Here is an 11224-nt window from a genome sequence, read left to right as displayed (position 1 = left end):
AAGAGCAGGAAGGCCGGACAGAGCACTGCAGGGAAACCATTTCCATTTACTGCCATGAAAAACCAAGGGAAAATTTCGTTAAACACTTCCTCAAATTTAGATATGAAAAAACAACGTTTTTTCAAAGTTTGAGGGTTGCTATACATTGGGAAGATTTGGGCAGGCTTCCTCTCTGATTTGAGGTTGATGGGATACAGCTTCCCTGAATCAGACCCTGATCTTTTTAAACAGAGTTTCGCTAATGCTTCTTATCATTGATTAGCAAGCACCGCTCTTCTTAATCTCTTGATGCATACCGGAATGCCCAATTCTGTAAATAGGTCTTAGTGACCTATTTACTAAATATTTTCTCACATGTTGTGCCTATGACAAAAATTCTTAGCAAATGAGATTGGAAGATTAAACTTGAACCAAAAAAAACCAAAACAGTCTATATGCCTCAGATTGTTGGACTTCAGATTTATTGTTGCTAAAAAGCAGGGGCATATTTAGTCACAGTGGTTTTCAAAAGTTTGAAGGTTGACTTCCAACTCAAATTGCATTTCCAAAGTTTAGTAGACCCCCTAGCTGTCTGATCTCTCAGAGCCAAAACAGTCTGCAGGGTAGATCTCTTGGTGCTGCAATTTATAACATTGCCATCCACCCCAGCTCTTTCTAAATAGCTTGTAAAAGGCACGATGAATCACTATCTGACCAACCAAACTGTAAGTTTATATATTTTAAAACATCTCTATACTATGCTATCTGCTTATCCCAAGTGGGTAACAATAAGTATAAACATTAAAAAAAATGTACTAAAAAAACTATTTAAATACCTCCAGTGATAAGATGTGCCCTCTAGGAAAGGGGGAGAGAGGATGTTGGGAAGGAAGGGAGAAAGAGTGCCTGGAGGGAGTGGAAGAAGTGGGAAGAGATGGAGATAGTTTGGAAAGCGAGGGAAGTTTAAGCAAAGAAAAGCAAAAGGGAAAAAAAGAAAAGGGGGAAAAAAAAGCAAAAAAGTATAAACTAACCTTAAAAGATGTCCAAAAAAAAAGTAAAACAAGAAAAAAACCCAAAAACTAAATAAAAGGCAAAAAATCCCCCTCTCTCCAAAAAACAGAAAGACACAACAAAACAAAAAAAAAAGTAAGGTCACCCATAGTCCAGCAAGTAACCCTGGTGACAGGGCCCTGAACCTGATGAGGTTGTAGTCATATTGAAAAGTATGCCACATCCATGCAGAAGCAAGTTATTTTTAATGTGCCTCTCTGTCTAGTCTTCAACAGCTTATTCCACATTCAGACTTTGCTCTACAAAGGCTGCCTGGAGCTCTGATAACGAGCAGCACAGCAGCACCTCTCTTTAGTTTACACAGATCCATAGTACTGGGAGTGTCTTCACAAACCTGAAATGGTAACACCGTCTGAGAAGGGAAATGAGTACATATCAGGCCTGAAGCACAGCAATATAATGATTTGGTCCGTTTTAACTGACAACCAAATTACCTACAGTTTCCCGAGTCTGTTAAATTATTTTTCCACTAAGGAGTTTAAATAATCTGGAGAGCATATGGCATCCCAAACACGCACCTCCTATTTGGAGCTCTGACATAACAAAATGTATTTGCAAGCAGTGACTTTTTGACCTTACCACATGTATACTTTAATGAGCCTAAGCACACAGCTGCTTGTACAATAGAAAAATAATAAGAAGAAAACAGGAATTCTCACATGGGATTGTTCGCCATTTTAGTGGAAGTAAAAAGCATGAAAATAAACGTGGTACTTCCTATAAGCATGGTAAAATGAGACATCTTATTCATCATTTCATTTTACAGGCCTCGTCTTTCCTTAGCTACCATGCAATGTTTCTAGGCAGAGACTAAACTAAGGCAGGCGCTGCTTGATGGTCAGCTGCAGCCTGGCTTCCCTATATGCCGTTTTTTTTTTTTTGTGAAACAGGGTTGTTGAAAAACGTGGCACCGAAAACAATTCCGAGCTTCTCCTGGGCCTAGCAGTGGAAAACTCTTTGTACTGCACTTGGGCTTCACTGGGGCTGCAGCTGAGGCCGGGAGGGGGCAGGCAGCATGCCAGTGGGGCTGTGCTTGTCTCTTCCCACTTTAACTTACACCTCCTCGTGTCTCGTCTTACAAGCTAAGATTCGTTTTTACACCAAGGGCAACCCGTGTACTCCCCCAGCCCTCGCACCACCGACATCATCTCTCAAGCCACACGCTTTTTGTTTTTCTCTCCACACAGTAAAATATGGCATGCAGACAGAAATGGAAGGAAGCTATCCGATACCGTTATCCTCGTCCATGACCCTCATAGAAGCCTCATTTTAATAATCCCATCCTTTTTTTTTTTTTTCCTGCTAATAGATGACAAGCAAGGGAGCGGACGTGAACGTTGACGCCGAAAAGAAAGTCCAATGTGCAAAAAACGGGGGCATCCTTTTTTAACCGAGGCCGGTCAGGCAACGAACACAGGCAGTCGCTTGGTTGCTTTCCATTTCTCACGCCCCTCTTGCCGGAGCATGGGAAGAGATGAACTCAGCACAATCTCCAGTTCAAGCTGCAGTTTACTGGGCAAAGCCAACTAAAAAGAAAATCTATTTTAATGGCTGAAACTGACACCACTATTCTGAATGGGTATCGGGAAACATTAGAAGTAGTATTTTGCCTTCAGTAGTGTGGGTTGCCCTTTTGACAGTCTACTTACAGCTAGTCAAGAAATGTCCAGAGGAAGGCAACCAAAATGGTGTGGGGGTGTGTTTCAGGAAACCTGTGAGGAGAGGGTGAAGGATCTGAATATGTACACCCTGGAGGAGAGGAGGTGCAAGGGAGATTTGACCTTCAGATACCTGACAGGTATCAACGGTGCACAAACTTCAAACCTTTTCCACTGGAAAGGGAAGAGTAGAACTAGGGGGTCATGATATGAAACTCCAGTGGGGACGACTAAGAACCAATACCAGGAAATAGTTCTTCACAGAGAGGCGAGGTGGATGCCTGGAATGCCCTCCCACAAGAGGTGGTGAAGGCGAGAGCAGTTAATGAATTCAAAAGAGCAAGGGACAAACATTGCGAATCCCTAAAGATTTAAAAGAAAGGCACGGTATAACATTTCTGCTGGGGGTAACTTGCACTGCGTGGCAGTTAGTACCCTTAATCAGAAAGCATGGGGGTAACCTGCTCAGAGTGGCAATTACTATCCTTATCAGAAAACATGGGGGTAGCCTGCATAGAGCGGCAGTTACTACTCTTAACAGAAAGCATGGGGGTAACCTGTACGGAGCGGCAGTTACTACCCTTATCAGAAAGCATGGGGGTAACCTGGACGGAGCGGCAGTTACTACCCTTATCAGAAAGCATGGGGGTAACCTGTACGGAGCGGCAGTTACTACCCTTATCAGAAAGCATGGGGGTAACCTGTACGGAGCGGCAGTTACTATCCTTATCAGAAAGCATGGGGGTAACTTGGACGGAGCGGCAGTTACTACCCTTATCAGAAAGCATGGGGGTAACCTGCATGGAGCGGCAGTTACTACCCTTAACAGAAAGCGTGTGGGTAATCTAGAAGGAGCGGCAGTTACTATCATAAGCAAATTGATGGGTAGACTAGATTGTCCATTTGGACTTTTTCTGCCGTCATTACTGTGTTACTGTGTATTAATCTAATAAAAAGGTATCAGAATAATATATTGTTTATTAGTCTTTTATTTGCAAGTAAGATTTAACAATACGACTACTTTGGTGCCTTATCTGTAATGATGAAACAAAATTACCTTGCTTCTTCCAAAAGTTGTCTTTTGATGCAACAAATAAGTTTCCTTTAAAACAAAAAAAATATGAGAAAACAGGTTTGGTGTTAGCTGCTCTGAATACTGTATCCAATGAGCACCTTCCATATTTCACATTCAGACTAAACCCATAACTTAATGAACACCACCGCAATAATGCACCCCCTCGCACGCTTCTTCTCCTTGGGTGTATTAATTTAAGCGCCTTTACAATGCATGAAGAAACCATGCAAGCTGACTGCGAGTTAAAAGGGCATCTGCTCAACCCCAGATCACAAGCAGTGACAGAGCTCATCTCCCTCCAATGCACCGAACTGCTTTGCCTCTTCAGATCCAATAAACTGCGGTGTCGCTGGTGGCCTCTTTTGGGATAAGATCCAAGGGCAGGGTCTGAGCCATGGCTGAGCATAGTCCCTTTTTGCGCTCTAGCCTGAGATTGAGGGATGGTGGGGGGGTTAACATCATTCCTCCCGACCCCCCCCCTCCCCATTCCGCGATGATTACGGACCGGGCCTCGTCCTGTGGGTGCGTTGAAACGCTGCTCCCGGCCGGTTCTTGCCCTTGCCACACCGACTTCCGACCGGCCGAACGTGCATCGCGCCTGCTGTCGCCCCGCACGTGGTTACTCTGCAAACTGCAGCGATTGCGGAAAGAGTCTGCCGACTCAACTGCAGCTTCTGCGAAGTCTAACAAGCCAGGCGCGGACGGCCAGAGAAAAATCTGAGAACCGGCCAGCAGAGAGCTTGGATGGCATTAAAAAAAAGAGGGGTCAGCAGCGTATTTTGCAGATCCTTCTGATACGGAGAAGGAAAAAAAACTCAAGAAGCTGCAATTGGCCAGCTTTTTCTGTTCTGGGGTTTTCAATGGTTCCAAGTCTATTAGACATTAAAAAAAAAGCAAAAAAAAGAAAAAAGTGTCAACAAATGAAGCATTTCATCTCAGCCATTTAAAGTTTTGCAGGTACACTTTTTACATGACAATGGTACGTGTGCATCTAAATTTAATATTTTTGCATTTACTCTACATGTTTTTGACAAAAATGTGATATGTTTCTGTGAATATACTTTTATATAGAGAATATATGTATTTATTAAGTTATTTGCCACTAAAATTTGTATTTGTTTGACACGGCACTGGATGCACTGAGATTTAGTGTCCTTTTTCTCGGGAATTTTAGAAAATCACTGAGCATGGCAGATTTCCCACAAGTGCTTCCTCAGGCAAAGGTACATATATAATAAGTGTATGTACCTGCTTACCAAAGACCTGACAAACACTGCCAACCTTAAACAAAGGAAGTAGCCAGATGGGAAATGATTGACAAATTCATCGCCTAATCAATGTTTAGGGGCTGACTGATTGATGAGTGTTTTGTCCAATCAACGTCAAGCTCTGCTGTAGAGGCGTTCCAAACAGAATATGAGCCCTTAAGTGGGCTGGAAAAGAGGGCCAAGTTCACTGAAAGAGAGTAGGGCTGCCGAGGCAGTGGCCAGACCTACAAACTCTTTCTGCTTTAGTCCGCACAGAGTGTTTTTGCAGTTACAACAATACAAAATAGTGTTGACAAGAATTAGGGTTGCTTTTCTTTTGCACATTGCTGCATTTTTCCAGGGAAAAAAAGTCAAGGTTATGAGGATGCTCGAGGGTTCTTAAAGTGAAAATACTACTTTTTGGTTTTAAACTTTTTGTGTTTAATTTTATCTGTCTTAAAAATGTAGTTAAATTGCTAACATTAACAGAAGTAATTACTTGTTATTTGTTTATTATTCAGTATTGCACAGTATCCCCCAGTGTGCTAGTGAGAAACTGCAAATGGATTCAAATTTTGGCTGCATTTGTATAATCAAACAGTCTAAGCAATATTTTGGGTAGGATACTGCATTCTGGCTTGCTCCACAGACACAGGGGAGCCTGATTTGCTAAATTTTTACCCCCATAGACACCAGCATGGGAGAAAAACTTTAGTGAAGTAGGCCTTGAGGTCCTAAATAAATACAGTGGACCAAATATGACAGTTTTTCCCATTCTGTGCATATGACAAAAAGCCCGATGTCTGCAGCAATCATGACTAAATGAAACTTACATTTCAAATATGTTTATAAGTCTGTCATTGGGCAAAGAGTTTTGGGAAGATCTGTGACCAATAAATGTCAAAGGCTTTGATAATTCCTTTGGTCTGTAATGCCAACACTAAGAAAACTTCAAAAGCTTGGTTTGAAAAGAACAGCTATTAGGTATAGGATCAGACTGAAATATCTAGCCACTTAATCTTTGTTCTCCCTGTTGGTTTTTTTTTTTTGTTTTTTTCACTAGAACGTGCTGCACTAGTTTGGAAGTAGAATTTGAATTTGTGTTGGATTTTTATGACCCCTCTTTCACCTCTACTGAACAAATGCTTTAGGTTTTCTAAATAACCTGCAGTAGGAAGACATTTCAATTGTTTAATGCGGTTATGCTCGAGTATTTTTTTTTTCTTTCCTTAAGTGGTTTTATGACGTACTGTGTGCCAGGGAGTTGTGATCCAGCATATCGAATGGCTGTCGACAAAAGGATTTTCCAAAAAAAAAAAAAACCCCAAACAAAAAACAGTAAAACTTGAAGATGTAACTCGGTGAGCACAAACTCGCTGACAACTCGCAGGATAAGCAAGCAAATAAAAATCGCCGGTCTTTATTCTGCGTCGGTGTCTCCCTGGCTCTATACGCTCTTCACGGTTAGGTACTTTTCAAAACAAAAGCTATTTTCGGAAGTGCCCCATGCTAAAGCTCTTATTGACATAATTTATCTATCTAAGAGGGTTTCACTAACGCCATCCCGGCAGAAGTTCCTGCAAATAAAACACGCTAAATGTAAGGCCGGGCAAGGGGCCAGAAAGAATATGGATCGGAGAGCTCACGGAAGGAGGCGAGGAAGGAGTCTCTGGGCCCGGCCCGGACGGGTTTGTAATTGCACTGCAGCAGTTCAGAGCGTGGCCTTCCAGCTCTCTGCAAACGCCGCGCTGCGATCTTCCCGCGAACCTCTCCCACTGCCAGCCTATATGCAAGGGGGGAGGGGAGGGGGGGTCCGGCGAAACTTTGCAGCTCTGTTCACTCAGTCCCGTCTCGGGACAAGCAGGCACTTTAAGACGTCTGTCCCGAGTGCCCTTCCATGCGAATCCCTTTCCGAAGCGTCCCTATCTGCGCTCTGGGTCCCGAGCTGCAAGTTGCATTGTGCAAACGGAGGAAAGACGGATGTGGAAGTCAAGTTGTTGTTTTGTGTGTGTGTGTGTGTGTGTGTGTGTGTGTGTGTGTGTGTGTGTGTGTGTGTGTGTGTGTGTGTGTGTGTGTGCTGAACTAGGATTCAAGATTTCTTGCCTAGAGGGCGCAAACAATCATCCCCGATCCAAGAGTCTCCTAATGGGCACCAAACGTTAAGATAATATTTCTAACCGCAGAAAACTGGAAATCGTGCAGCAGCAGCAGCAGCAACTAGTGGGAGCCCACACAGCTGGAGAGCAGAAAATATCGAACAGGCTTCCTCCCAGGGCCTGTAACTTTTTTTTTTCCCCCCCCCAAGAAAGATACTTTTTTTTTGTTTTTTTAACTTGTTACCGTGTTACTACTGCTCCTTTGGAGGGGGCGGTTCTAAATGTATCTTTAAGGCACTCCAGGAAAGAGAATTGATCGGTGTCAGACGCGGCTTCTGCTGCACCTTTTGGTGCAGGATTAGAAAGCACCGGGCTCTCCCCGCGCCTCTGGCTTGGAGGTCGGAATGACAGCCAAGCCCTCCTCTCTAGGAAGCCTGGAAGCACGAGTTCCGCTTCTGGGAAGAAGGGGTATAATAATCCAGGGACGGCACTTTAATTTATTTAAATACAATTTAGGGCGTATTCGACCAGCCAAAATAATTAAGAAAGCACTGTTAAAAAAAAAAAAGCAAACTTTGATCCAGGGCTAATATTGGCAGAAGAAATCTTGGTCAGAGACTCGTAGTTTAAAAATGCACGTTGCGCTTGAAAACCTTGTGCAATGCAGTGAAAGTCACAATCTGAAGTGTTGTTTGGATAGCAACTTCAATTAAGAAATTGGTAGCGCACTAAACAAAATTTAGGTAGAGTGCTGCTGGTTACAAACGAATAAGGATTTTGTTTGTAAAGGGTTTTTTTTTAATGTTATTTTTTGAACCAGTTACCCAGTACAAAGGAGATTTTCTTTCTTGTAGAGTGTTAAAGGAACAATTGTTACATAATATATATATATATGTGGGTGAACTTTTAAGTCCCGGGGTGGAGGGGGCGTATCTGTGATTTATGAAGTTGCCATAGTTTGCAAATAGATACCTGGTGAGATAGAGGATCCGTAGTGCTGAGGGCGATGGCCAGGCTCGGCGGGCCTTAGCGGTTTTTAGGTGCCCAGAGCCTCTGTTTTCAGGAGCAGCAATTGTAGAAAAGCCTGCGGAGGAAATGATGGAACAGAGGAAAAAAAAAAAAGAGACGCTAACTGGAAAGGTTCCAACGCCCAAGCCAGACTCATTCTTCTGCCAAAACAATGCATTGGAACCTAAATAACGCTTCTATTTTAAGTGTTCACGCGATGCGCTCCAGCCTATTACCTTGGGGACACACAAAACATGTATAGGTGGAGAAACCGGTACTGGAGCGAGGCGTTCCAGAAAGAACGCCTTAATGTACTCTATGCTTACTTCATGCACTTTTACACGTGAAACAAGTTTTCAGTGCTCTGCACTATAAAAGAAGCACGGAGAAAGGCTTTCACATTAGACGACAGACCAATGTGCATTTCTTTTCAAAGCAGTAGGCAATCTCAGCAAGTATAACGTTGAAATACTTTATTGCATTCACTAAACGCTATAAATAAATAAACAAATAAATAAATAAAAAAATATATATGTGTGTGTGGATAGTGCAAATGATTAAATATGATGTTTCCAACTTGCTAAAACAACCTGATGAAATAAGCAGTGTTAGCTATAATTATCCCAGTAAGCGTTGTAAGCCAGGCTGGGGAAAAGTCCTGAAAAGCATTTGGACACTTCTGCACTCGCTAACTTTCAAAGCACTGTATCTGCTGTCACCAGCTATTGATCGAGCCGACGCTGATGGTCACCTTGAGCTGGAAGGGGGAGGGGTGCTGGAGGGGGGTGGGCGTACTGGGTATCGGCGGGTGGACGTGAACAAGGGGCATCGGGAAACTTAAGTCTGCCGAAGCTCCCCGCCCGCAGGCTCGGGGAAGTCGCTGTGTGCACACAGAACAGAAGCAGCAGCTCCGGCGAGGAGGAGGAGGAGGGGGGGGGGAAGAGGAGGGGGGGGAGGAGGAGGAGTGCTGACTGCTGCACTGAGAGAGAGCGGAGAGCGAGCTGGGATCGCAGGAGGCGGAGGATCGCGCGGAGACGTGGGGAGGGGAGGGGGGGGAGGCCGGGAGGGAGGAGGAGGAGGGCGGCTGAGGGAGCAGTGCAGACCCCCGGCACCGGCCGCAGGCACGCGGGGCGCAGCCCGGGAGCGCTCGCGCTATGCCCGTCACGCCCGGGGACCGGACACATGCGGAGCGCGGTGCGGGCAAACTCTAGGCGGGGTTAAAGTTCAGCTCATGGCGCGGCGCTGCCTGCAGTTTGCAGAGTTGGAAATGTGAAAGCAAGAAGCAGGCTTGATTTTTTTCCCCCCCTCTCTCTCTCTCTCCCTCTCTTTTCTCTCTCTCTCTCTCTCTCTCTTTCACACACACTCACACACACCTCCAAACCGCAAAAAAACACAGCAACCATGTACTCTCCGCTCTGTCTCACCCAGGTAAGCAGATGTTTGGATGCGAACGAGCGATTGCGGCTGTCTCTCCTCTCCCTCCCTGCCTGTGGCTGGACAGGAGAAATGCAGCTTTAAGAAAGTAACTTTCTTTCTATTCAGTTGCATTCCTTTCCTCGCAACTGCCATTTCTGCTGGCACATGGCTAATGGCGCCTGCCTATTAATGCTTTTAATTAATATTTGCTGATCGGTGGGGGGGGGGGCATTTCGTAGGGGAAAATACAGGGTTTTAAGCCTGTACACGTGGAAGCGATCGTGCCTTGCCCGTGACATGCAGCAGCGTCCGGAATCGGCACTGTTTACGTCTGAATGCAGGCTCTTTCACTTCCAAGTAGTTCCCCAGCTTTTCTTGCAGGAGTTGGATATAAAGATGTCTGGTTGTGGTCCTGTATGTCAGACGCGTAGGGACCCTCTCCCTCTGTGCACGTTTGTTGCTAGCTGCATGGAGATATATTTCTAATGCAGACACCCAGCTGTACTATACGTTTCCTTGGCGTAGTACCCGAACGTGTATTGTGCAGACCTCATGAAGGCGCGCTGTCAGGGTCTCTCCCACCATCGAGGTGCTACTTACTGCTATGGATGCACCCCCTTCCCCTCCCCCCCCCCCCAACTCGTCAGGAAAGTTTGCAGCCCCTTGCCCTTCTTCAGGCTTGCAGTGTCCGAAGTTTGCCGTGTGTGAACGGGACGCCTTCCCTTCTGTCTCTTTAGGCGGGGCGGCTCTCCCCCCCCCCTATCCCTCCTCCTGCCCCCCCCCCCCCCCCCGATCCTGCCCCTGCCACCGTTCCTGCAGAAAGTGGACGAATTACTTCGTGTAACTTCTCCTCCCCGTTCCCCACAAGTAGAGCTAGGACTCTGTGTGGCTCAAGATCCGTGTTATTATTTCTTCTATTTATTTGCACGCATGAAGGGCAGTCCAGGCAAAAATAAATCCCTGACAAATTGTGTTTGTTTATACATGTCTCCGTCGGCAATAGACGATTATGCGATTGCGAAGGTCGAGCATGGTGGTTTTTTGTTTTTTTTTTTTTATCTGATGACTGTCTTTTTCCCTTGCATTATTGCTATGTGGGCAGACGTTCAATTAGCGCCATTGATTAGGCTGAGATAACGGTCTAACTGATAAAATGTGTGGCACCGCAAAGACGATTCACCCCCTGCCCCCACCCTGGCCAGTGCTTGTGTGCCCATTTCCGGCACGGGGCACCAGCCGGTGCCCCGTGCATCTGGCGCTCTGCTGGGGAGAAAGCTGCTGGGGTTTGCCGGATTCTAACTTTCAGCAGGACCCGCTGAAAACTTAAGACGCGCAGAACTCTGCCGTGCTGCTGCAGCTCACAAGGTCCTTCCCGAGCTGCTTTCTCCGTGCACTACTCCAGAAAGTTACAGGGCTGCCTTGCAAATTTCCAAGGGGAAAAAAACCAAACCAGGGTTTCTTTTCGTTTTAATACCATCACTGCAATCGTATGCAGTCTAAAATGAAAAAGATTAAACTGCTAATAACTGCCATCAAAGCAATCGTTAAAATTCCCGTAAAAAAATATTTCTTCATGGTCTAATATGCAGGACAGGGTTCAATTTGTAGGTAGGCCCAAGCTATGTTCAGGAAAGCAAACTATTACATTCAGAGGTAAATATTTAAGGAGATTTT

At 45.1% G+C, this 11224-nt stretch overlaps 1 protein-coding gene and 1 long non-coding RNA gene across 4 annotated transcripts in view; one reads left to right on the top strand and one right to left on the bottom strand.

Annotated features, from left to right (window-relative positions):
* Window positions 1–3689: 3689 nt before the first annotated feature.
* On the bottom strand, window positions 3690–9620 carry LOC115100242. The gene is made up of 3 exons (XR_003859004.1): window positions 9559–9620; window positions 8099–8210; window positions 3690–4655 (listed from the first exon to the last, which is right to left on the bottom strand). It is a non-coding gene; the product is annotated as an uncharacterized LOC115100242 (long non-coding RNA).
* The window catches only part of NFIA (nuclear factor I A), a 512744-nt gene continuing 510725 nt past the window's right edge, over window positions 9206–11224 (top strand). For all 3 annotated transcript variants that reach the window (XM_029618602.1, XM_029618603.1, XM_029618601.1), the window contains exon 1: window positions 9206–9562. In XM_029618602.1, the coding sequence (XP_029474462.1) occupies window positions 9536–9562 (27 nt within the window). In that variant the 5' untranslated portion in view covers window positions 9206–9535. The remainder of the gene's footprint in view (window positions 9563–11224) is intronic.

Source organism: Rhinatrema bivittatum, chromosome 10 (genome assembly GCF_901001135.1).
Source record: "Rhinatrema bivittatum chromosome 10, aRhiBiv1.1, whole genome shotgun sequence".
In the NCBI taxonomy this organism is placed as follows: Eukaryota; Metazoa; Chordata; class Amphibia; order Gymnophiona; family Rhinatrematidae; genus Rhinatrema; species Rhinatrema bivittatum.
This window is presented reverse-complemented; position numbering and strand designations above follow the sequence as displayed.